Source organism: Narcine bancroftii, chromosome 1 (assembly GCF_036971445.1).
Source record: "Narcine bancroftii isolate sNarBan1 chromosome 1, sNarBan1.hap1, whole genome shotgun sequence".
Lineage (NCBI taxonomy): Eukaryota > Metazoa > Chordata > Chondrichthyes > Torpediniformes > Narcinidae > Narcine > Narcine bancroftii.
This window is the reverse complement of record NC_091469.1, coordinates 190,983,618-191,011,222: the sequence shown is the minus strand read 5'-3', so window position 1 is coordinate 191,011,222 and position 27,605 is coordinate 190,983,618. Positions and strand designations below refer to the sequence as shown.

General features: G+C 42.0%; 2 protein-coding genes across 9 annotated transcripts in view; one reads left to right on the top strand and one right to left on the bottom strand.

Annotated features, from left to right (window-relative positions):
* Positions 1–22,565, bottom strand: part of slc27a4 (solute carrier family 27 member 4) — an 80,854-nt gene extending 58,289 nt beyond the window's left edge. The window contains exons 1-3 of one of the 3 annotated variants that reach the window (XM_069885656.1): positions 8,932–8,996; positions 8,648–8,826; positions 8,143–8,320 (exon numbers count right to left, since the gene is read on the bottom strand). In XM_069885656.1, coding sequence (XP_069741757.1) covers positions 8,143–8,306 — 164 coding nt within the window. In that variant the 5' untranslated portion in view covers positions 8,307–8,320; positions 8,648–8,826; positions 8,932–8,996. Of the gene's footprint in view, positions 1–8,138; positions 8,321–8,647; positions 8,827–8,931; positions 8,997–22,467 lie in introns of those variants that run through there. The other 2 variants (XM_069885647.1, XM_069885665.1) reach the window with 2 other exon arrangements.
* The window catches only part of golga2 (golgin A2), a 115,365-nt gene continuing 110,323 nt past the window's right edge, over positions 22,564–27,605 (top strand). For all 6 annotated transcript variants that reach the window (XM_069885617.1, XM_069885627.1, XM_069885602.1 and 3 more), the window contains exon 1: positions 22,564–22,669. In XM_069885617.1, the coding sequence (XP_069741718.1) occupies positions 22,622–22,669 (48 nt within the window). In that variant the 5' untranslated portion in view covers positions 22,564–22,621. The remainder of the gene's footprint in view (positions 22,670–27,605) is intronic.

The following is a 27,605-nucleotide window of genomic DNA, read 5'->3' as shown; positions in this document are numbered from 1 at the left end:
TAAATCAAAGTATTGAGTATAGGAGTTGGGATGTTATAGTAAAACTGAATAAGATGTTGATGAGGCCAAATTTGGAGTATCGTGGGCAGTTTTGGTTACCCAACTGTAGGAAAGATATCAATAAGATTCAGAGTGCAGAGAAGGTTTACTAGGATGATGCCTGGACTTCAGGAGCTGAGTTACAGGGAAAGGTTAAGCAGCTTAGGACTTTATTCCCTGGAGCATAGAAGAATAAGAGGAGATTTGAGAGAGATATTTAAAATTATGAGAGGGAAAGACAGTAAATGTAGATAGGCTTTTTCCACTGAGGATAGGTGAAATCCAAAACCAGAGGACATGGGTTAAGGGTGAAAGGCTTAGGGGAACACAAGGTGGATCTTCTTCACACAGAGTGGTGGGAGTGTAGAACAAGCTGCCAGCTAAAGTGACGAATGCAGGCTCAATTTTAACATTTAAGAAAATTTTGTACAGGTACATGGATGGGAGGGGTATGGAGGGCTATGGACTGTGTTCAGGTCAGTGGGTCTAGGCAGAAAAATAGTTTGGCACAGACTAGAAGGGCCAAAGGACCTGTTTCTGTGTTGTAACGTTCTATGGATCCATTTCAGATTTCTACCATTTGCAGTATTTTTTTTTTTAAAAACATACATAGGTGCTGTACGTTGGATGTTTTAGATTGAGAAGTGCTACATTGAGTTGAATTACTCAATGTAAACTGTGCACATTTTAAATCCCCTCAGGTTCTTCCTTATAGCATTATTTTCTCCTTTCTCTCATAAGCTCCCATTAAATTTCTCCTTACACATTTTAATATCATTTGTCTCAACATCTCCTTATGGCAGCAACTTTCATATTTTAACAATTACACACGAAAAGCAACAAAAAAAAACTTCAGGTCATTAATCTGAAATATTAACTCTCTTTTTCTCGACATGGATGTTGCTAACCCAAATGAGCAGCCCAATTTTCTGTTGTCATCCCTTTGTAAAAATGTTTTTTTTTTTAGCTAACCATTTGGAGACGATAATATCTTACTTTGACACAAGTTATAAAAATGTCCATCATGTGAAAATATTTCCTATCAGAGACATTCCCTTTGTTCTATCAATCCCACCCTGAACTTCACTCATTTTATCTTTCCCAGTTGTGATAAATGATCGTTGATGTAAAATATTTACCCTGTTCTCTTCCCACAGATGCTGCCAAGCCTGCTGAGTGTTTTGATAGATTTTCTTTTTTAAAAAAAATCAGATAATTTTAAAGAATATTATTAGTTCTCTAACTACTATAAGCACTAACTTGTATATGTAATATAAAGTGTTATAATTTTCAAGAAGGGCTTCCTTGGTTAACATTTTGGTTTTGCCCCTCGTCTATAAAAATTTTGTAAAGATATTTTTCCACACACTATCATGATTCTTAAGCTGTACCAATCAGATTTGATAGGGGATTCTATTGAAAAAGATGAATTTCTCTCAGCAATTGAGCTGCCAAAACTGAAAGATAGAGATCAGAAGGAATTAGATGCCCCCTTCACAAGAGATTGAAAAAGCACTGAATACATTACAGGAAAATATGTCACCAGAAGATAATTTCCCAGAGTTTTATGGACAATTTAAAGACTTCTTGATGCCTCTTATTATGGATTATTATTATTGAAACGGGCAGTTGAAAGTAAGACTCTTCCAGAATCCTTCTCAACATTTATAAATGGAATGTCAAATTAATAACAAAAAAAAACAGTTAATCCCATTCTAATTCACATGATTAAAATTTAGTACAAGATTAATGAAAGTATTAGAAAAAAAGTGGGATATCACCAAAAGCACCATTGTGCAAGAACAAACTATTGCCCATGAATTTGGGCAATAGAATTTTAAATATTTGGCATGAGAAAGGAATTACGCATATTGAGGATTGCTATGAAGGGCTACTTATGTCCTTCGAACAGAAGTATAATCTGTCAAATGGAACGTTCTTCTGTTTTCTTCAGTTGAGGTCCTTCCTGTGAGAGAAATGGGGCCCCACAATGACCCCACCCTCAAGCAATGAAGTGGAGGGGATGTTTCAATTGGGAAATCCACCCAAATTCATAACCAGGATGCATTCTGCTCTCCAAGGTCAAAGTGTTAAGCCAGGCCTAGAAAGGTCAAGGGAGAGGTGGGAGTTGGATCTAGGTGTATAATATCAGATGAATGCTGGTCTGACTGGTGTTGGACCATATATCAATGATTAATGTAAGATTGGTTCAATATAATTTTCTACCTTAATTGTACCTTACACCACAAAAACTACACAAATCAAAATGTGAAGTATCTGAAATGTGCTTTTGGGATGGCATCAAAACTGGAACCTTTATATATTCTACATGGTTGTGTGTGAAGATAAGATCATTCTGGCATGATATCACTGAAACACTAACAAGAATAACAGGAGTGACTTCCACACACGACCCAGAGCTGTAGCTTTTGGGCAACCTTATGGATGTGAGCAATAAACTGACTAAATTTCAGATTTGTTTTGTTAGAGTGGCCCTGGCTGAGGGCAAGATCTGACTCACCCCTACTTATTGCTCGATGGGCCGGGTAGATGCGTAGTTGTAGAGACATGGAGAAAATTACTTATAACTTTAAAAAATAAATATGGCACTTTTATTAAGATATGGCAATCATACTTAGACTATTGCAGGGTCCAATTGTAAAAACTTGACCCTTCAATCTATGTAAAGATGTGATATCCCAGAAAAAAAAAGAATTAAGAAAGAAACTAGTGCTGATAGTACACAAAATTTTATTCTTATATTGGTGGGGGAAAGACGGAAAAAGGGGGAATTTTTTTGTGTGTAAACATTTAATATTTATTTGGAATGTATAGAAGTTCAAAGACTAAATGAATACATTTATGGAAAAAATGAAAAATAAAATATTTAAAAAAAAATATTAAAAATCCTCTTTTTACAGAAGTCCAAAGGAAATAATCCAGCAGCATTATGAAGAACTAGAGATCATTCAAATATTCAGAATACAATACATACTTAGGCAGACACATACTAAATATATTTTCTTTTACACTTGATTGAAAATTTATTTTGAGAGATGGGACAAGGGGAACCAAACAGGATCTCTATTCATTGTGGTTATCCATAGACTCTAGCTGAAAAATGAGCCAACGTGGATGAGGACAAGATCAGGCCAAGTCATTCTGTCCACCTCAAACAGCCTTAAGGAATGGTGCTCTGGAAAAAGCAACAAAAAGAAACTGGTGATATGCAACTAACAAGAATCCCTCTATGGGAAGAACAAATAATAACCCTAAATAGATTCCTGGAATATTGGGCTTGTCACACATGGAGAGTTTCAAGTCCGTGGATGCCACCAGCAGTGTGTTTTCTTTTTGCTCAGCTGCACATCAACTATATAATAAAGAATAAATGAAACCAGCGTAGATATCAGGACAGATGCACGATCAAAAAGGCAGGATCTGGCAACACCTTTACAGAAAGCAAGCAAATAACTTTGGGGAGGTAGATCCTGATCACACATGGATGAAGGCATTGACCCAACATTGAGGCAAGGAGATTCAGGCAGCTGCTCCAAATAGAGTGGCCAGCATTAGAGTGATGGAAAGTTTGAGGATAATATGACCAAAGAAGATTCCAAGGATGAGGAGGACAAAGGCTATAAATTGTTTTGAATGCAGGTAAGCATTTTTAACAATGAGGTACTCATGAAGCAGGGCACAATGCTGATTAGTGATCACAGGATTGATTTTTCACCTGGAGTGGTGAACTTCTTGTATTCACTACCAAACTACAATGTTGAGGCTAAATCATTTAATATCTTCAGGAAGGAGTTACTCCATTCTTATGGCTCTAGAGATTATGTACATGGAGAAAAAGCAGGAATAAGATTGTACTGTATTTGGATGAAAGCCAATGGCAGAATAGGCTTGATAGGTTGCTCCTGCTCTTTTTATCCATTTTTCTACTTTGAGGAAGGTAGCACACGTTAGGATAGAAGCAGGAGGGTTTTGGAGGTGAGAACAAGGAGGCCTATCAATTGTGAAAGGATGGGTGAGGAAGTTGAAAGACACCAATGCAACCCTTGATACTGAAGCTATTCTACTCCAAAATGAATTAAGCAACATACCCTTAAAGAGGCACCAAAAATACACATGCATTTCATTTTGAAATAAATTAATTTTGAATTAAATTCAGCCCAGATTGATAAGACAATCTTCTCTATTTCAGAAAATTAAATCCAGATTGTGGTATGCTCAACATGAGACTGGGTAATGCTACATTTCTGAAACATTTAATGGACTGTTCCAGAGTTTAAACATTTGTAACATTCTCTAACATACACTAAGTATATGAACTGTACCTTCCCAAATAGATTCCTGGAATATTGAGCTTGTCACACATGGAGAGATGAAGCACACCTGGACAATACTCTTGGGTTCAGAGGAACAGAATGTGATGTCATTGATTTCCAGTGTAAATGGAGAGTTGGTGTTCTTCCTGGTTGGGATGTTTAGAACCAGGTATCACAGACTCAAAACAAGTTCATGACAGAGAGAAAAACAAAGACTTTGCTCAGGGAGTAGTGAATCTTTTGAATTCTCTATGGTGTGCTAACTCAGTCAATTGATATATTTAAGGCAAAGATCAATATATATTTAGAAAATAGGAGCCACATTCCAACACCCAAACACATACCAAGAGAAAATAATTTTTAAAAATTGCAACTCATATTTATTTGGTATATAATAGGTGGCAGCTTATGTTAAATAATAGCATGCAGGATGCAAAATGAGTAGCTTGCCACTGAAAGTGAGAACTACTGCTCATTTATTGCTCTCAGTAAAGTTAAATATTCAAATTCTTTCCCGTTCATCTCAAAATTCAGACATTACCAGTAGTGAAAAAAGCCTGTTCTTTAAGATAAGTGCTTATCTTTTTTCACTGAGTTAAGTTTTGAATAGAAAACACCTTGACACAAGCAGTAGCAGTGAAATTGGTGATTCCCCACCATTCCTGTCCACTCCATATTTTAAACCTAGACATCAGCTGACATCCAGTAAGATTCAATTTTTACAGACCATTTCACTTCTCAGTGTTAAGTTCCTTCCTGCTACTCTGCCTGGATTCATACAAGGATAAATAACAGTTGCACATGAAAGCAGAGTTGGCATGTTTGCAACTACCTGCATATCCCAAGATAGCATCTCAACAAGTAAAAAGGCAAGAAATCAGACCACAAAAATGATAACGTAATGAATCTTGCTTAATGAAATCTACAAGGTGAAAAATGACTAGCGATGTGAAAAGTTCAGACATTTTCATTTCAATAGTGAAATCTACAAGCATCTTTAAAAATACTTAACTGGCTAAATACAGTATGAAATATTCTTCAAGGAACATGACATAGCAAATATATAACCTGGCTGTAATAAGAGTCAATTAATAATCTTGTTGTAAAGATGACTTTAGGGAAGAATGATCATAAAATGATTGAATGTTGTGCAGAATTTGGATGTGATGTTATTTATTCTTAAGCCAGGATTTAAAACCTAAACAAAGAAAAACCATGAAGAAATGAAAAGGTTGGCTGCAAAGCTAAATGAGAAAGTGAATGACAGCATGCAGGCAATCGTTGTCATAGGGTACGTTTTTGACTCAGCAAAGCTGAACAAAGAACCAATATCAAAAAAGGAGAGCCAAGTACTAAGAAACACAAAACTAACTGCAAGATCTTCTACAGATATTTAAAAGGGAAAGAATAGCAATGATAAATGTAGGTCCCTGAGAGACTGGAGATATTACAACAGGGAGAAAAGAAGTGGCAGGAAAAAAAAATTGTGCCCATCTTCATAAATTAAGTCATAATTAAAAAAAGGCCAGAAATACTAATCAAGGTTCTACATAAAATGAAAATGTTTATCTAAGGAAGAAATATTTATTAGAGTAAATGGTGAAACTCAACACTCATTAACCTAATATTCTACATCCTAGTTTTTGAAAACTACAATATAGTTAGCTGATACGCATTTTGATTGAAAGATCTATAAATGTTGGAAGGGTCACTGCAGATTAGAGGGTAGCAAATTTGACCCCATTGGTTTACAGGGAAAATGAGAAAATAGAATGTTGGTTTAATTACAGAGCCTTGATGAAATTGCACCTGGAAAACTTTGTTCAGTGATGACATCCTACCTAACAAAAAAATACTGGTCACAATTGGAAAGCAATGAAGAACCATCAGACTCATTTCTGGGATGGGAAATTTACTGCAGGTGATGGGATCAAGCAAATGGGTTTGTATTCTTTTGCTTTAAAGAACAAGTTGATGTCATTGAAATGCATACATTTCTTTTAGGGCTTGAAAGGCTGAAGAATCTGGAACCAGGGTCAGTCTCAGAATGAATCCCATTAGGGCAGAAGAGGAAGTGGAATCTCTTTACTGCAATTATCCAGGCCAGAAGGACACTTAAATTCATTTGAAAGAGATCAACCAGATTTCTGATTATTATGGAAATCTTGAAGAAAGCAAAGAAAACTGGAGGCAGGATAGAAGAAATGCCAAGATCAAATGGCTTCTATTTCTTATTTTATCAAAAGACTGCAGGAGAAGAAGCTTGAATAGTTTTCACAGACACCTAATTATTTCAGCATGTCCGATAGAAATCAGGGAGACAGGCTATTAAAATCATCCAATTTTCTTCTTGTATTCTGAACAAGAACACAAGAAAGCATCCCAATTTTAGTCTGCTCAACTGAACTGGTAGCAAGGACACTTGTCCAAATTACATTTTAGTCACAGGATTTAAGATACAGACCATCTTTCCAACCCATCAAAATTACACCAGTTAAAAATAAGGGTTCATTATTTTGTAATTCACGGAGCAGAACATGGCAAGCCCAAATTGCCACAATTATCTTGCTTCAGTTTAGGGTGCCACTGTTCCCACCACAGTTTGTGCAATGCCATTACAGTGCCAGTGACCCAGATTTGAATTTGCCAGTGTAAAGATTGCATGTTCTTCCCACATTTCAAAGACGTGAAGGTTTTTTTTAAATCCAAAGGCATGCAGGGTTGGAAGGTTTTGCTTCGAAAGATGGACAGGGTTGGTAGGCTGATTGGTCACAAGGGTGTGTATTGGCTGTGAGGACTAATCGGCAGGAAGGGCCTGTTATCGTGCTTTTTCTCCAAATTAAATTATTTATCTGATCCTTTCTGGATTGACTCCAACTGGGACATTGACCGATTGCCACTTACAACTCTCTTCAATGCCTCATTCAAATTGCTATTGATGGAATACAAGTTTTATATGCAAGCTTATTCAATTGCGATAGTCATCCTTGGTTCATTTAACAAGGAATGAATACTAACATTCTCCTCCAAGACAAAGATGACTGCTGAGACAAGCAGAAACAAATCCAGGTATCAAGGACTGCTGTAATGTTGGAAGTGCCACCTTTCAGAGGTAGCATTGAAACTGAACCTTTACCCGATGAAGAATGCAAGAGACCCAAAAGTATACTCAGAGAACAAGAAAGTTACACTAATCTCTAAGACAATGTTTATGAAATTTACCCCATTCATATCACTATGTGAGTTCTAACTACATTTCACTGCAACAGTGAACATTTTAAAAATACATCTATATCGACGCTAAAACATATTGGGTCCTCGTGAAGGATCACATCAGACGAACAGCAAAACGCTGTACGGGTGGCCAGAATGAAGAAGGTTGTTAAACATGAGCTTTGGACTCAAATAATGTAACTTTCAGAACTGTGCCACTCAGCGAAACACCAGCGTGTTTTTTTTTAACTACAAAGCATTAGGTTTCATAAAAAGGCAGAAAAGGCCGTTCACTTCCTTATTCATTCACTGGGGGCAAAATTCTGTGGTTCTTTAGCTTTCAAGGTGATAGGATTTCATTGCAATAGTAAGAATCTCGCTCAGAGTTAAGCCGTCTTTCGACATCAATCCCTGGAATTAAATAAGAAATTCATTCGGCTGTTAGAACCGTCTCCTTTGGCAAGGACAAATGCAATCAGATAGGAACCAATACACAAAGGAACCAGTGTCAGTCACACGCGAAGGATAGCAGAATTCGAAAATGTGGCTTACTTACTGGACATCACGGCGTATGGTCTTGAAAAAGATTTCAATGAATTTGTGACCTCCCGATGCGAGGTAAAACGCGCAGGTGGTAACTGCTACTAATGTCCAGGGCATTCTGGCCACCAAACGCTGCACGAAGAGTAGAACCGTGCATGTTGCTAATCTCCACATCATCAGCTCTGTCGGAGCTAAGGCAGAAAAACAAGGTAAAGGGCAAAAAACAAGGAAACGTAGCAAAGGAAAGGGAGGGAATAAGTGTGGCAGGAAATCTCAAATGCAAGAGCAAAAGACTCTACAATTGTAAAAGGATCACAGAAACGAAGGCTGATCCACGGCAGCGATCCATCTGTTTCTTAAGAGAATCACCCTTACACATTTTCTATACTTAAAACTAAACTTTTTTTCCCTTACTATATTGCCGTCTTGCAACTTTATTTTTTTTTAAATTCTAAATTTGGTAATAAAATAGAACCCGAGATTATATGATTGCTGTAATCAGACACCATCACACTTACTTTGCACCAAGCGACCTGCGCCGGTTGTTTAATCCTTCCTTCTACCTCTTCGTACGCGTTTGATTGACAGCAACGGTGACGAATAGAGTCACATGCCTTCCCAGGGCCGTGCGCACGTGCCACCGAGACTTTCGGGAATTGTTGTTTGCTTAATCCATGCTTGGCATTAAATGGGTGTGCTGGCAAATAACAATTTCATGTATGATTCTGCTTTAAGTTTCAAAAAAATTGCAAAGGGAAGATCGTTCCCTAATAATTTAAATTGTGTTCATTTGGTTACTGACCTTGTGGTGGTACTCCACGGCCTACTGCAGGGGGCAACCTCTGTACCTGCAGGAGTGTAAGGGGACAGGGCAACACCTGCCCAGCTGTCAATCAGTCAGCCAGAATGGATCAAGCTCCACCCGGTCAGGTGTCAATCGCCTGTTGTACAGTCTTTATCTTTGTGTGTGTCTGATTCTGGCTAACAGTGCATCACAATTTAATCCACAAAATTTTCCCACGGCAGCTATGGAAAAACTCCTGTGTGCAGGGAGCCTCGAGGTCGACCCACGCCACCCGGAAGCCCAGACACGCTTCGAGATCTGGCTGCACGCGGTCGAGGCAATCATCAAGACACAAGGGGGGGGGGAGGGGGAGTCACGTGATGGAGTAGTGGCCGGACGGTGAACTCCAGCCCTCTCCAGAAAAGTCGGGAAAAACAAAGGAAAACACAAAGGCACAGAAATAAAAGTTACAGAAAAGTGAGTATAAAGGTGGAAAGAAGATGGCGACAAAAAAAGAAAAATCGAAAGCAACGGTAAGAAGAGAGGAAGAGAAGACAAAGGAGGAAAAAGGTGAAGGCCTTACCTGTCCGAAGAGGCCCGCTGCGGAGAGAGAAACCCGCTCCCTCAGGTCGGTAAATAATGGACTACAAAAATGGCTCACTGAGCCGAGTAAAAGTGCGCAACCGCGCATGCGCGATACTTCGCGCATGCGCGATGCGAATGAAAAAAAAAACACACCGACGGGAGGGGGGACCAGCTGGGGAGTCGATCTCCACAGCCGGCAACGACAGCTGCAGAACACCTGCAGCAAGAAGAGACCACAGAAGACAATAGAAACAAGAAAGAAGAGGAGGAAAGGGCAACAAAGAAACAACAGATGGCCAACCCAGAGGAAGAAGAAGAGGAAGAGGAAGAGTACAGTGAAATAGAAGAAGAAAAGAAAGGCAAGGTAAAGGATATACTTGCTCTTATTAAAGGATACATGGAGTCATTTAAAGAATGGCAAACACAGGAATTTAAGGATTTAAGAAAAAGAATAAACAACACAGAAGAGAAAATAAATAAAATGGAGATGACCTTAACAGAAATGGGAAAGAAAATGGACAAGATGGAAGAGCGGGCAGTAGCAGCAGAAATGGAGGTAGAAGACTTAAAAAAGAAATTGGAGGAATCTAATAAAAAAACTAAAGAGACACAAGAACTACTAGCTCAAAAAATAGATATAATGGAAAATTATAACAGAAGAAATAACATAAAGATAGTGGGCCTTAAGGAAGATGAAGAAGGCAAAAATATGAGGGAGTTTATAAAAGATTGGATCCCTAAGACCCTAGGATGTCCAGAACTACAGCAAGAAATGGAAATAGAAAGGGCACATAGAGTATTGGCCTCTAAACCACAACCACAACAAAAACCAAGATATATTGTAGTAAAATTCCTAAGATATACTACAAGAGAAAAGGTACTGGAGAAGACAATGGAAAAAGTAAGAGAGGGCAACAAACCACTGGAGTATAAAGGGCAAAAAATCTTCATTTATCCAGATATAAGTTTTGAACTCCTAAAGAAGAGAAAAGAGTTCAATACAGCAAAGGCGATTTTATGGAAGAAAGGGTATAAATTTATACTAAAGCATCCAGCGGTATTGAAAATATTTATTCCAGGACAACAAAACAGACTATTCTCGGATCCAGAAGAAGCACGAAAATTTGCAGAACAATTACAAAAATAGACTGAGGGAGGAAGACGGGTAATGAGAGTTAAAATGATCACGATTGATATGTATGTGGGTAAAGACAAAAATAGACTGAGGGATGAAGACGGGTAATGAGAGTAAAAATGATCACGATTGATATGTATGCGGGTAAAGAGGTATAAGAGTGAATAGAGACAATGAGCATACATGAATGTATCTGTACTTAGAGGAAAATATAGATAGTATAGACAAGAATTAATAAGGGAAGGTAATGGAATAGAGAGAATAAGGAGGGAATTAAAAGAGTGACCTTTGTGACATATGAAAAGTGAAATCTTTTCTGGGGGAGGCGGGGTGGGGGGAAATAGCGGTCACTGCAAAATCAGTTGACGCTTGCGAGTGGATTCGCAAATCCAAATGGAGAGGGGAGATGTGGTTGTCCGACAAGGGATAAAGGACAACTCAGGAGGGGAAGGGGAGATTGGGGATAAATAAGATAGAAATAGGAGAATAAGGAAAATGTTGGATGTTGTAGAAATGTTGTCTTATAAAGAGTTGAAAATAAGAAAACAGAAATGGAAAAGGAGGAAAGGTAATGATGGAAAAACGGAAAGAGAAGATAAACAAAATATAAAAGGGCTACGCTGAACTATATGTCTTTAAATATTAATGGAATACATAACCAAATTAAAAAGGAAGAAACTACTAAATTTAAATGAATAAATGTATTCCATTAGAAAAAATAACATATAGGTTAAGAAATAATATTGAAATATTCGAACAAGTATAGGAGCCTTACATTAAATACAATAGCGAAAACCTACCGGGGACAAACATTACCTAAGTTGATGGAAGGAGAAGGAAAGAAAAGAATGGACTCAGTAGAATTTCTGGTGTATTTTTGTTGAATGACAACATTGTCTGACTGGCTTAATGCAACCTAGATTGTATACCTAAAATGGATGAGGGGGGGGGGGGTGGGGGGGTGGCTTGGGAGGAGGTGGGGGGGGGAGAAAAAGTCACTGTATATGTGTGAAAAAGAAATAGTGTATATCATGGCTAATGTGATTTATGGTGTGAAAAATAAAAAAATTTAAAAAAAAAGACACAAGAGGGCGACATCCTGGACTCCGATCGGAAGAGGTGAGTCCGACTCCGGTCAAAGTTGGGTCCCCGCGCCTTCCAGGTAACCAAAGGCTGCTCCACGTACAAGAGCGCAATGGATACTCTCGAGAACTTGTACAAGCCCCCCATGAATGTGGTCTGTGCAAGGTACCTCCTCAACACCCGAGCCCAGCAACCCAGGGAGACGGCTGAGTCTTAACTGGGATACTTGCGAGAGTTGGCCCGACTGTGTAGAGGAGGTCGAAAGGCTGATCCGGGACGCCTTTGTCTGAGGGCTACGCTCGAGGCCCATCCGGCAGAAACTGCTGGAAGACAACATCTATGCCCTAACCAGGACTGTGGAAGTGGTCTAAACCCCGGCAGCAGCAGCCCTGCACATTGAAGCCTTCGATTCCAGGTTCCCCCAGGATTGCTCATGGCCCACTCACACTGCAGCTGCAGCCCCAGGCCGAGCTGGGGAGGAGAGCGTCGTTGCGGCAGGCGCCCGGCGCCCCTGTAAGTACTGTGTATCCTGGTGTGGGTCAGATTGACGATCGCGCCAAAACTGCCCAGCTAGGAACCAGTATTGTTCCCGATGCGGCAAGAAAGGCCACTTTGCAATAGTGTGCCTCTCTAAACGTGCCGGCAGCGCAGCGGCCCTCTATGACCTCCCCACCTCCCCTGCGGACCCCCCCACGTGCGCGTGCCGGGTGGCGCCATTGTCCCCGTGACGACCTCCCCCTTCCCTGACTTTGACTGCGCAACATCCGGCCCCGCCAGCGACCATCACAGCGTGTGCCCTGAGCATCTGCACCAGTCCCCACCCTCGCTGCTCACTGAGAACTACAGCGACATCACTTCTGGCTCACGGTGTGACATCACTTCCGACTGATGTAACAACGTCACTGCCGCCGGCCGTGATGACATCACTTAACCCGGCGCAGCGGACATAGCTGGGAAAGGTGGCCAGCCACGCAGTGGCTCCTCCACGTGCTGCCGCCATCTTGGGCCAGGCAGCACCCGACACAGAGGGCCCCCCACAACTTTGAGAATGACATGGTCAACACAGGTGATGACCAGGCCACTCTACTGATACTCCCTGCGCCTCTGGGTGCCATCAGCTCCTGCACGCTGCTCCCAACGACTGATGACAACGTGGTCAACACAGGCGATGACCAGGCTGCCCTACCGATGCTCCCCACACCTTCAGAGGCCATCGGCACTGCATGTTGCATCTCATGACCGATGTCAACGTGGTCAATATGGGCAATGACCAGGCCACTCTATCGACGTTCCCCATCCCTTCGGATAGCGTCAACTCCGACTCCGAGAAGGTACTGGCCGCTACCACGCTGACCAGGGACATCCCCCATGATCTCGGGCGCTCGATGATGGATGTGCGAGTCAACGGGCAGGTAACAAAGTGCCTGTTGGACAGTGGCAGCACTGAGAGCTTCATTCACCCGAGTGTGGCCCACTCCCTAAGGTTAAAGGTCCACCCCACCACCTGCTCGGTCGCCCTCACCGCCAAGGATAAGACTGTTGGTACCCTCGGGTGCTGCTCAGTCGATATAACTTTGGGAGGGGAGACTTACACAGGATTCAGGCTCCTGGTCATGCCCAAACTCTGCGCACCACTCCTCTTTGGCCTGGATTTCCAGTGCCACCTGCAGAGTGTCACCCTTGCCTTCGGGGGACCCCAACCTCCACTCACATTGCACAGCACAACAACCTACCACCCCCCGGCCAACCTGCGGCCTCTCCACACTGCGCATCACTCCACCGGCGCTCTTTCCACATCTTACGCTAGGCTACATGCCGATCGCTGTCAGAAGTAGGCGCTATTACGCTGTAGACAGAGACTTCATCAAGGTGGAGGTGCGGCGACTCCTGGCAGAAGGTGTTATAGAGCCCAGTAATAGCCCTTGAAGAGCCCAAGTCCTAGTGGTCAAAGGGGGAAGTAAGCCGAGGATGGTCGTGGATTACAGCCAGATCATTAATCAGTACACCAGGCTGGATGCCTACCCCCTGCCGAGGATCGCCGACGTGGTCAATGAGATAGCCCGCTACCAGGTTTTCTCCATGATTGACCTGAAGTCGGCGTATCACCAAATCCCTATTCACCTGAAGGACAAGCCCTACACCGCCTTTGAGGTGGACGGGCACCTGTACCAGTTCCGCCAGGTTCCTTTTGGGGTCATGAACGGGGTCTCCGTCTTCCAGCAGGAGATGGATCGCATGGTAGACCGGCACAAGCTGAAGGCGACGTTCCCATATCTGGATAACGTCACTATCTGCGGCCGTGACAAGCAGGACCACGATGCTAACCTGTAAAAATTCCTCCAGACAGCCGGGGAGCTGAACCTCACTTACAACAAGGAGAAGTATGTGTTCAGTGCCTCGCCATCCTGGGGTACATCGTGGCCCATGGAGTCGTTGGTTCAGATCGGAAAGGATGCGCGCATTAATGGAGTTACCCATCCCCTCCACACTAAAGGCCCTCCGCCGGTGCCTGGGCCTGTTCTCTTATTACTCGCAGTGGGTCCCTTGCTTCTCGGACAAGGTCCCTCCACTGGCCCAAGCCACAACTTTTCCCCTCCCACCTGAGGCGCAGGCAGCCTTCACCCGTATCAGGCAAGACGTTGTGGACGCCGCGATGTAGGCTGTGGATGAGGACTCCCCCTTCCAAGTGGAGAGCGATACCTCCGAGGTGGCCCTCGCTGCTACCCTCAACCAAGGGGAGCACCCCGTTGCCTTCTTCTCCAGCACCCACCACGGCTCCGAGCTAGGCCACTCCACCACTGAAAAGGAAGCCCAGGCACTTGTGGAAGAGGTCCGCCACTAGCGTCACTACCTGGCCGGCAGGAGATTCACACTCCTCACAGACTAGCAGGCCATAGCGTTCACGTTTAACACTACCCACAAGAGCAAGATCAAGATCAAGAACGATAAGATCCTACACTGGAGAGTCGGGCTGGCAACCTACTGCTACAACATCCAGTACCGCCCTGGGAAGTTTAACGACTCCCCTGATGCCCTCTCTCACACCTGCGCATCTATGCATGATGACAGGTTGCAGGCATTGTATGAGTCCCTCCGCCATCCGGGCGTCACCCGGTTGTACCATTTCGTTAAGTCCCATCAGGAACATGACTGAGGCCTGTCGGGTCTGTGCGGAGTGTAAACCCCGCTTCTTCCACCCCCACCCCCCAGGCCCACGTTGTAAAGGCTACTCGGCCTTTCGAGCGTCTTGGCATGGACTTCAAAGGGCTCCTGCCTTCCACGAACCGAAACGTCTACTTCCTCACGATAGTGGACGAGTACTCACACTTCCCTTTCACCATCCATTGTCCGGACACCTCCACGGCCACCATCATCAGGGCCTTGGGGCAGATTTTCACCATGTTTAGCTACCCCACCTTCATCCACAATGACCAGGGGTCTAGTTTCATGAGCGATGAGCTGTGCCAGTACCTGACGGCGAGGGGCATTGCGACCAGTCTCACAACAAGCTATAACCCGAGAGGCAACGGGCAAATTGAACGCGAGAATGGGGTGGTCTGGAAGGCAGTCCTCCTGGCTCTCAGGTCAAAAGGGTGGGCCGTTGAATACTGGCAGGACGCCCTGCCCGAGGCACTCCATGCCAATCGGTCACTGCTGTGCACGGCTACCAACGAGACCCCTCACGAACGTCTGTTCTCATTCCCCAGGTCGGCGACTGGAATGTCACTCCCAGCATGGTTCACGTCCCCGGGACCAGTGCTTCTGCGTAAGAATGTACGGACTCACAAGGCCAAAGCCCTGGTTTTCCTCCTTCATGCAAACCATAACTACGCTTACGTTAGGTTCGGCAGTGGCAGGGAGGACACCATCTCAACCAGGGACCTGGCACCAGCAGAAGCACCCACTACACTACGCCCCCCTCCAACCCAGGCTGACGCTGATCGGGCTCCTTGACCACCAGGGGCCCGCTTCAGCCTTAGGAGACGGACCCGCCCCCCCCACCCATCCAATACGACCCACATACGTCGACCCCGGCCCCCCTGGCCACCCCTCCGCGTGGCACCACACCAGCCACACACATACCCCTGCCGCCAGCCCACCCCCCTACTTCCCCTCTGACCAGTGACCAGGAGCCAGTCCTACAACAGTCACAGAGACCCTAGCGGCCGCCAAATCGTCTCAACCTGTAAATATTGTATGTACATAGTGAGTGAAATTCCTTGTTACTGCTCCCCCTCCCCCCCAACCCCGGGATAATTTTAAAGGGGGTGAATGTGGTGGTACTCCACCAGCCTACTGCAGGGGGCAACCTCTGTACATGCAGGAGTGTAAAGGGACAGTACAACATCTGGCTGGCTGTCAATCAGCCGGCCTGAATGGATCAAGCCCCACCGGGTCGGGTGTCAATTACCCTCCGGGATATAAGCCTGCGCCGGCCTCCCGAGGCCTCACTCAGAGTTGTTGCAGCCACAGCCAGCCTGGCTCTGTGGAAGTCTTTGTGGATTAAAGCCTGTTGTACAGTCTTTATCTTTGTGTGTGTCTTATTCTGGCTAACAGTGCACCACAGACCTAAAGGTTAATTGTGTTTCTCTCCGCACAGATGGCTGACTTTCTAAAATGACCAGAATTTTCCCTCTTGCTTTTGAATAGTTGACATGGGGGATAAAATGTATATTTATATAGAGCCTGAGGCCTTATTGTACTTGAAAAAACATACAAATGCTGGAGAAATTCAGCAGGTCAAAAAGTGCCTTTATGTAGCAAAGATGAAGATATATCACCAACGTTTAGAGCTTGATCTCTTCGTCAAGGTGTGGGGGAACATGAGAGGTATCTCATTGTACTTGTTCTTTTGGACTCAACTGAGCAACCAGTTGACAATGCATCATTCGAACATGTCCTCCAAGTCCAAGAGATGTCATCGCCAATAATATAGCACTCCCTCAGCAATGCTCTGAGGCAAAAGATTTTAGTCAATAATGTAGCAGGTGCAAATATCTGAATGGCTTGCTCCTACTTTCATTTTTAATTGATACATTCTTGGAATCAACGCATGGAGAGTCAGAATGTATATACGGTAAGCTATCTCGGGTAAATATGAGCAAGAAATTAACTGCTGGATGTACTCAGTAAATGAAGCAACTTCTGTGAAGGGAAATGAACAATCAACATTTCGTGTCAACACCCTTCAAGTTGCCTGAAAGATGGAAAGCAGCTATGACAGAGGAGAGGGGGAAGGAAGGAGCAAAACTGGCAAAGGATAGGTGGATCCAAGTGAGGAAGGTTTGATTGGCAGGAATGAATCAGATGAGTGAGGTAAAGGTGGTGATTGCGACAGAGGCATGGGGTGATAAATGAAGACAACAATGAACTGCAGATTATGGAATCCAAATTGAAAAGGAAGGTGGAGAGTGGGACCTAATAAGGGAGATATGATGGGCAGATCAAAAGAGTGGTCTGAGAGAATCGAGGGGTGTGTGGATGATGGTCAAATGGAGGAGGGGAAAGAAATGAGGAAGCAGGGGTAGGAGTTTGGAAAGAAGGGGATATGTGAGAGGACTTGATGAGTTCTGGAGGGAAAAAGGGGATAAATCATATTATTTCTGTTGTCAAAGACCATGTTAGATTAAATCAGACTGAAGACAAAAGAGAATGTGAATGCTGGAATTGGAACAAAAAAAGACTGTAAAAACTCACCAAGTCTTGCAGCATCCATGGAGTTAAAAGGAGTAAGTATATGTGTTGGGTTGGCACTGCATCAGGACTGATATGGAAGAGAATGGGTTATCAGTATGAGGGAAAGGGATGGGACAGATGCTGGTAGATAACAGCTGGGCTCAAGTAGGAAATAGATCAGAAGCAGATGGAACCAGGTAGGATTGGACAGAGGCTGGAAGGGAACAAGTGTTGGGGAGGGGATGATGGGTAGAAAGAGCCAAGTGGATGAGGGAAAGGAGAACAAATGGAGAAGAAATGGAGAAGAAAACTTGATGGATAGATGAGCGTCTGGGAGAAGAGTACATCGGGGATTATGGGTTACCTGAGACTGAAAAATTCAATATTTATATCATTGAGTTGTCAGATATTCATTTCATACCTTTGTAGTGTAAGCTACAAAAATTTCAGTTCATTGTAAAATGTATTGGGGGATAAACCATTCTTGGCTGGAATTTGGACTTAAATAGGTCTTGAGTAATGAAAGAAAGATTTAGATTTCTTTAGCAAATATTTCACATCAGAATGTCATGAAAATCTTCACAGTCAATAAAATACTTCTTTGTTATGTATTCACTTCTGTAATTTAAGGTGCAAAGGAGCCAATTTGTATGCTGTGCACAGCAATATGTTAAATTGAAATGTATCGTTCTAATTGAGAGATACTGTACATATTCTATTGATAATTCACTTCATTGCTCAGATCAAATGCACTCAGTAGGCAACAGCTTTCAGAATCTGAACCAGGTTAAACACAGGAATTTCCTGTTTATGGGTTTTGGAGGGGGGTGGGAAGAGGGGAGGGAGGGAAGGGGGGGGTTGAAAAGGGGAGAAAAGAGCACTGTGTAAATTTAATGAGATACGTTTGTACATATTTTGGTTGATATGGTTCACAGTGTGAAAAATTTAAAAAACACAGTAATTTCCTTTTGGATTTACCAGATCTGCTATAGGTGTATTCACATAAAGAAAATTATGCTGAAAAACTACAGTGACATTAACCCAATAACTTAACATGTTATAGGAGGCACAATACATTTAAAACCTCACCAGAGTAATTGAATTCATAATGTACAAGCTGGCTACCCATTTCCAATATTACAAAGGTGTCTTCACTTCAAGAATTCTGACATATCTGATTCCATTCAGATCATCTCATTGAATCTAAACTAATGGGTAAAAATTACTCCTTGTAGGTTTTGAAAGTTGGATTCACAATTGGATCAATCAGAATAATAAGGCATGGGGAAAGAGTCCCTTAAAAAATTCTGGAGTAGAAAATATTGCTGATTATAAAAACTTTTTTAACCTCTCTGTATCTTTCCTTTTCTCTCTGCTGTTATTCACCCAGATTCTCTCACACCCTTCTTTCCTACCTGTACTTCCTTATCCCCTGTTACTCATTTCCTTTCACCTCCTCTTCTTGATGTCAGCTGCCTACACATTCCTCCTACTGTTTCTATCTTCCCACAGACCCTCCTTTTTCTAGTTCTACTCATAACCTTCCTTTCTTATCAGATTCCATAATTTGCAGCCTTTTGTCTCCACCTGTCACCTCCCAGCTTCTCTCTTCAGGCTTCCCTCCCCCACATAGCTCATCTGTCCATCAACTTTCACTCAACTCGACCCACCCAACACTTGCCAGCTCTTGCCTCTTCCTTTCACTTTCCTTCTTGTAACTGGCTATCTCCACTTTACAGTCTGATGCAGGGTTTCAACCCCAACCATTAATCATCCTTTAACCTCCACAGATGCTGCCTGACCTGCAGAGTTCCTCTCGCAGCTATATTTTGCTTTAAATACCTGCATCTGCTGTCCCTTATGTCTCCATTGTATCTCAGTTACATTATTCATTTATTATTTGCTTCATCCATTATATTTCAATTAGATCTCATGTAAAACCATATGACATTCAAATACTGGAATGTTATATGGGAACAAAATTGTCCAACAACCAAAAGCCATTACCATTATGTTACAGAAAGCCAACTTGAATCCTAAACTTGAACATTTCACACTGAAAATACATAAGTGTATTTGAGAATATAGAAGTGATACAAGATACAGGATCCAAAATGATATAGTGATAATAAAAATACAATAACAAAACAGAAGCAACAGGAACTATTAAATCATTGATTACTAACTGTAGCTGAGAAAGGAAAGATGAAGCTGAATAGCAGGAAGCCTGGAACAGATAGTGCTTACAAAGTTCTACAATGCTTCGTGGAGGGAAAGGCTGAAAATGTGTGACTGCTATTATAAAACTGAGGCTTCCAGAAGATCAGGGAGAAGTTGGAAGAATAAAGATCAGGAAAAGCTTTTTTTCTGCTTTTGTGCAGAAATCGAAGGGGTCACTTTACTGCCCGAAGGAAAGGTAGATTTGAATTTTAAAGAAGGGGACTTTTAAAAGAAAGGTCTGTAATCTCTTTATTATGTCCATCTGCTTGCTTCTTCTGGTTCAACCCTCAAAAGAATTGCATCCTAAATCTTCTCTAACAGATCAGTTTTTATTAATTTCATATTCCATTTTTACTTCTAAATGTTAGCATTTTCAGATTTATGTGTGATCCATTATTACTTGATCTCCAACAGATTTATACACTGAGATTTAAGGACAAGTATATTCCCTTAGATAAAGTATGTCCAGAGGAAAAATATAACTAGACCAGGACACACAGATGTAACCCAGCCCAATGGAATGAATAGCCTGCCTCCCTCCCCACCCCAACCCAATCCTGTTCCACTTCAATTTGTCCTTTACTTGTTCTTTCCTATTCCAGTACTTGCTATTCTCTCAACCAACTCTCTTGTGGTATTTTCCCCTAACAGTTTCCCTATCAACTTTCCCACTTTCATTTGTGAAGTAAAACACAGAATTCTGTGGACTTTAGTTGAAGTAAAAACACACAATGCTGGACTCAGCAGGTCAAAGAGTGTCATTTACCCCATGGCCTCTTCCCAGCCATTCCCATCCCATATTTTTAAACCTCCCCTTCCCACCTTAGTCTTGAAAAATTATCTAAACCCGAAATATTGACTATCTATTTCTCTCCATGAATGCTGCCTGATCAACCATGTCCCTCCAATTTTTCTTTGCTTGCTCAAAATTTTAGCATCTGCATTTTCTTGTGACCGATGTAATCAGTGCCCATTTAAAAATATGAGTACATTCTGCCCTTCCATAATTGAATTAAAAATTTTTACATCTATATTGAGAATAGAGATTGCCAATGGTTATCAATCACATGGTGGTTAATCTTGTTAGTGTTGGGATTGAATAGCCCCACCTCCACTGGGCAGAGGGTGTAAATGTGGACAACGTTGATAGGAAACAGATTTCACATCTATTGGCCATGGGTAAAATAAAAATGACTCGTTTGCAATATTTGAGATCACACATGCTGAAAGTTTGAAAACATTTGAAAGCATCTATGGAGATGTTGTACTTATCCATTGTGTGCTTTATGTTTAAACCAGTGGTTCTCAACCTTTTTTCACTTACATACCACTTTAAGTATTCTCTCACTAACCACAGTGCACCTATGACATCCTGTGATCCAGGTGCTCTGTGGTTAACATGGGATTGCTTAAGGTGGTATGTAAATAGGAAAAAGTTGAGAACCACTGGTTTAAACCATCTAAAGTTTGTAATGCCGCTATGACATTGATTATCCTGCAGGTAAACTGTATCCTAACTGTATTAATCTGCATGGTAGTAGCTCTTGCTATGTGCACTAGTATTTGGTTGATGATTAAGATATTCTAAAGTGCTTACAATGTTAATCTGGTGTTTTTAGTGGTTAACATTTTTTAAAATTCCAGACATAGGTTAAGGCAACTAACTTTGGAATCAAAGTCAGGCCACTCAGGGAAGAAGTTAGGGCAGGGGTGGCCAACCATTTAATTTTTAATTTAGACATACAGCACAGAAACAAGCCATTTTGGCCCATGAGTAGATACCAGGGTGTGGGTTAATTGGGTGGCATGAACTCATGGGCCAAAATGGCCTGTTATCATGCTGTATGTCTAAATTAAAAATTAAAAGGTTAGCCACCCCTGAGTTAGGATATTCTTCTGAGAAAGGCTAATAAAGAAGTGTGAAATTTACCTCATTAAAAGCCAAAAAAAAGTTTTGATTAAAAATACTTTAAAAAAATCAAACATCCACTGTTTTCTTATCAGACATCAGTGAAGGATCATGCAAATTGGAAAGGAAATAAAAGCACTAAATGGGTCTTGTTCAATTGGTCCATACTGGTGTTTATGCATCACACAAATCTTTGCCACCTTTCTTAACCTAATCCTTTTGGGATATAAAATAGAAAATTCTGGAAATTCATAACAGGAAAGATAGCATCTGTGGAAAGAAAAATATGAATCCTTCATCAAAACTTGAAAACTAAACACAATCTGCTGGTGGACCTTAAGTTGCACCAGTGGGAGAAAAAGACTGGGTTGACATTTTGAGGCAAACGTCTAAAGTCTGGAGATATGTAAAAGACAAGTCAGTGCAAAGAGGACAGGGAGCCCGAATAGCATTGGTGAAGCAGGTCGAGGTGAAGCCTTGCGGACAGAGGCAGTAGATTGGCAGATGCTATCAGAAAGAGAGGTGTCAGGCGAAGAAAGCGGAGTCCAACAGAGAGGAACGGGTGATTGGAAGACGAAAGCTCCTGCCTGGTTCTGGAATCTTACAGGAAGAGCAGTTTAGATTCAGATGCTAAAATCTGGGGTGTTGTCATGATGCGAGGAAAATGGATAGGCCTTTTGCCTCCATAAATGCTGCTTGATCCGCTCAGTTTTTCCAGGTCCTGGTTTTTGTCTATTGCCTTCTTTTTTAAAACGCGATTTCTCTTTCTTATAGTTTGTGATTTTCCGTCGGAATGTCATTTCCTTTTAAATTTAAATTCGTGGTTACTATTCACTTCAGCTCCTCGTATCCACGACCTCTAAACAAATAAGTATTTGCCGAATTCCTTGCTAAGTTTACCAAAGAACGTTTTATTATTATCGTAGCTCCATTTGAGGTAACTTACTACCAGTTGCTATGGCATCTTCGGCGACAGTCTGACACTTCCCACCCCTTTGCGTTGTGGTCAGTCCCCACGTCACGAGGTTGGACGTGGTGCACGCCGGGATACAGGAGGAGCAGTCAGCTGGGAGGCTGGTGACGTGGGCGGCTTTGACACCATGGCTGACGGGAGCCGACAGGCCAAGCTGGCGGCCGCAAAGAAGAAGGTAAGAGAGAGAGAGAAGGAAACCTGAAATGGCAACATGCCTGTCTCGGTCGGAAAACAGGGTACTTCTTGGCGGTGCCTGAGGCCGAGTTACACACTCTTATCCCCTATGCCCCCCCTTCTTACCACCCCCTCCCCCAATCCCGACTGTCCGAATACCACGTCTCCATCCCCTGACGTCTGGTCCGTAGCTGCCGTCGCGTCAGGTTACAAGGGAGGGAATCAGGCGAGTCCGGGGATTCTGCGGCCTGCTGAATGTGCTGAGGAATGTTAAAAGTACCCAATCGGAGGCCGCTACTGACAGGTAGCGACACGGATCGCGAAGTGGGCAACGACGAGTTCCTGTCTTTCTCTGGAGAAAAAATAATAGCCACGGGCTAAAGGGAAGGAAGAGCTTGTGCAAATTTCTGCTGCTGACCGAACAGGGGCAGTGAGTTCTCAACTGGTTTTGATCCACCTGCCCATCTTGCGGATATTGTGCCCCGACCTCAGCTCATGCTTGAGGGTGAGGGGCCAACTTGAGGATAATTGAGCAGACAAATTCTACTAGTTTTCTTTAACGAAGTCTCGTTTTCCACAGGGATCTCATACTTTTTAAAAAAAAAAACCTGATATTAGATGTTGTGCTCTTGACTGAGGTTAGAGTATTGTAAAATAGACTTCGATGAAGAAATTGAATCATTTTGGAGAAAGTTGCAAAAGTTGAACTGAAAGCAAAGTTTATGTGTAAGACCATTTGAGACCTTAGTGCAAAAATTGGTCTGTAGATTTGAACCACAAATTTGTTTAAAGAACCAAGTTCTTCACTTGTTCACTGACAATCCAGTGATGATTTGGAGAAGAGAGAGAGTAGCTGGCTTCTGTCAGTCAGTCTGAGAAAGATGGGATTGGAGATTGTTACTGTAACTGAGTCTCAGGCAATTGTGCATTACTTCAGGTTTTATGTGTGTAAGTTTGGTGGAGTTGATGTATCATTATGGTTAACATTATTTTCACTTAGGAGTTGATAGCTCAAATGTTCTTACCTGGACAACCACTGGAATTGATTAATTTGCTAGTGCTTTTTGCAGATGCTCAATTGAACTGTAGTGGTCTTGACACTATTTCTGTGCAAATAAAGCATTGTTGGAGGCATTCAGCAGGCCAGACAGAAATGTCAACGTTTGAAGCTGAAACCCTTTATCAAGATGATAAATAGCTACAAAATAAGGGGCTTTTCATTTTAATTTGAGGCATAGTGAAATTTCTACTCTGACGGTAGTGAATGAAGGAAGGTGGTGGCCAGACCATTTGATCTATAATAAGCAGATATAGATAAGTCTGAGAAAGATTGAGGAATTGTTATGGAGAATTGGCACACAAGAGGAGCCATAGCATAGGTCAGCCATGATAATATCGAATTCATAGTACGTATGGGCTTATTCCTGTACTACACAAAAGAGTCTGGAAAAACAACCAACTGAAAAACCTCACAAAGATAAGCGTATACAGAGCCGTTGTCATACCCACACTCCTGTTCGGCTCCGAATCATGGGTCCTCTACCGGCACCACCTACGGCTCCTAGAACGCTTCCACCAGCGTTGTCTCCGCTCCATCCTCAACATCCATTGGAGCGCTCACACCCCTAACGTCGAGGTACTCGAGATGGCAGAGGTCGACAGCATCGAGTCCACGCTGCTGAAGATCCAGCTGCGCTGGATGGGTCACGTCTCCAGAATGGAGGACCATCGCCTTCCCAAGATCGTATTATATGGCGAGCTCTCCACTGGCCACCGTGACAGAGGTGCACCAAAGAAAAGGTACAAGGACTGCCTAAAGAAATCTCTTGGTGCCTGCCACATTGACCACCGCCAGTGGGCTGATAACGCCTCAAACCGTGCATCTTGGCGCCTCACAGTTTGGCAGGCAGCAGCCTCCTTTGAAGAAGACCGCAGAGCCCACCTCACTGACAAAAGGCAAAGGAGGAAAAACCCAACACCCAACCCCAACCAACCAATTTTCCCTTGCAACCGCTGCAATCGTGTCTGCCTGTCCCGCATCGGACTGGTCAGCCACAAACGAGCCTGCAGCTGACGTGGACTTTTTACCCCCTCCATAAATCTTCGTCCGCGAAGCCAAGCCAAAGAAAAGAAGAAAAATTTTCTCATGTTTCTATGAAAGGTCATTGACTTGAACAGTGTGTTGATTTGGGGTCGTTAATAATTGTTGTATCTTTCTTACTTGTGTAACTTCTGAATTTATAAATTAACTGGATGCATTGGCAGATTTGTGGCTTTTGTACATGATGGGCTTATAAATGTAAAGAATGAACTAATAGTTGTAATTGCATCAAAATAGGATTGAATATTATTGTCATGTATGATCTTGTATGCAGGGAGATCTATTGGTTGCCACATGAATGAATTCTGTACATGTCTTTGAATAAATTTAAAACATAGAAGTTAAACCAGCAAATTGTGGACACATTTCTTAACCACTAAGGATTGTAATGGATCTGAAAAATGTACACTTGCTCCCTTTCATGTGAAAGCTAAAGTTGTACTGCTACTAAAAAGTACCAAGTTAATTTGGTTAAATAATCCTGATAATGTTTCTAATATTTGTTGCTGTTTTAAATGTCCTGCCTGCTAATAGGTTGTATAAATAGTGCTCCATTTGAAGAACACTAATCACTTTGTGATTATTCTAAGGTATACATAAAATATTTTGCTATTAACTTAAGATTGAGGTTATCATGGATAAATGTGGAGTGCATGGGTATTTCCTACGCACCATGATTCCTGATGTTGGTGATATCCCAAAACTGGAATAAATCCACTCCTAATGATTTCAATTTTTGTTGTTCAGATTAAAACCAATGTGTCATCTTTTTTCTAACAACATTGAATACAAGAACATGAGATACAGGATAATGAGCCTGTTCTGCTTTTCATCAAAATCATGTCTGATCTTCCAACAACAATATTTTGTTGCTCTCTCCTTGCATCTGCCAATCTTCTTAATATTCCAAAATCTGTCTCATTTTGAATGAACTGTGACTGTGCCTTCAATAGTTCTCTAGGGCAGAGAATTTTAAATTTCTCCTTGTCTTCATCCTAAATTATCAGTAATCTTTGGTTTTGGATTCCTTATCTGGGAAAACCTCTCTGCTGTATCCAGCCTTCATCTGTGCAACAATATTGTAAGTTTAAATAAGATTTTCTCTCATTATTATAAATTTGAGAGAAATACATTGCAAATTTTTAATTGTTAGCTATTGTCTGCCTGGAGACATACATTTCAATGTATTTATTTCAAATCACCTCTTGTGTCTTCCTTTGCTTTGGATTGAACTATGTGATTTTTAAACTCAGTATAAATTATATTAGAGTCATTATTTCCCAAAGATTTTAAACCCAACTTAATTAATTAACCATTTCTTATTGCTTAAGACAAAATAAAAGATTGCCTTTTCCCCAGCTATTTCCTCAAACATTGATCTTGCAACAATTTCATGTACATTCTGTACTCTCTCTCTCTACCTTATTGCCACTAATTATTTGAATTAGTTACCCTGTGAAGTATTCAAAAAAAATACAAGTAAATATAACAATTGAATTATTGTATTTATCAACGATGTGCAACTTGTTATAGTATTTGTATATTCTGTGAGTAAAACTGATTGGGTAGATGTGAATAGGTATTGTTTTCATCTTGTTAACTTCCAGTTTTAGTTGTTAAATTTTAGTAGAAGCTAAACTGTATTGGAATTATAATGTTTCCCAACGGTTGTCAGGTTTTGTTGTTTTTTTAGTTATAGTTCTCCAAGTTGGAAAAGCAGACAGTGGATATCAACCTTGGTTAAGTAATAACGCTTTGCCCACCGAACCTTAAGGTCGTGAGATTGAGATTCATTCCACCAAAGTTTAGCACATAATCTTGATTGGTATTTTAAAGCATGGTCTTTCTGCACTGGTTGGATACATAATTTTTCCAATTAAGAACATGGGACACAGGGAAAGAACGAGACATCTCTCATTGTCATGTGCAATGTATATCTTCCAATGAAGAGCAAGAAGGAATAATTAATTGGTCTTTTATTCATTTTGTGGCACTTAATGATCAGGCTTGCTATTTTTGTTACGTGATTATCAACATCTTTGATTGTGTGTGGAGGAGGTGTGGTCTCCCTGCCCATCTGAATGTGTGTACTGCAGGTGGTCACGTGCCCTCCCTGTCTGAAACTTATTTGGAGGTCACATCCCTTGTCAGTCAAGGTTGGATTCTGGCCGCTAATGTGAGCATACCTTGCTGTTGGCTAATTAAATTACCCAGGGACATCATTGGCAAGCAGCACAGATAAGCACTGTATTTAGCACCAGCGCAGAGCATATTTGCTCTCTCTGCCTCGTGGCCCAAGCCCTGGACATCGCTTTATGCCAGGTTGCTACTGTGGACGTCACTGGAAGGGTCGCGGGTAAGGTGTGCACTACATTGAAGTTGAGCTGTAGTGTTGCAATAGATCAATACTTGCAATAGAGTAATCAGGGAACTGGGACCATATGTGAGAGTCCCTGTTTATAGTGTGTGAGTGGGATCGAATACAAGTTTACCATTGTCAGAGTCTAACTATGTCCGAGGTGAATGTCAGTATTGTCGCTTACGTGAATTTGTAATCGAGTACCGTTTAACGTTCTCCCATTTGTTTCCCGTGTGTTAATAAAAGATGCATGTGATTGTGACTCGTGACCAGACTCTTCTCTCTGTGAACCCACTGAACCTGATACTCTTCTCAACACAACAGATTGCTATCAGTTTTAATCTTTTGTTTCATTGCCTGATAATTGCCTGACAATTCCCAGATACTCAATGTCAGTCATGTTCCTGCCATGAAGGTGCATCTAATCTCTGAATTGGGCATTGAATTAGTAGAAATATTACTTTAACATTTTACACC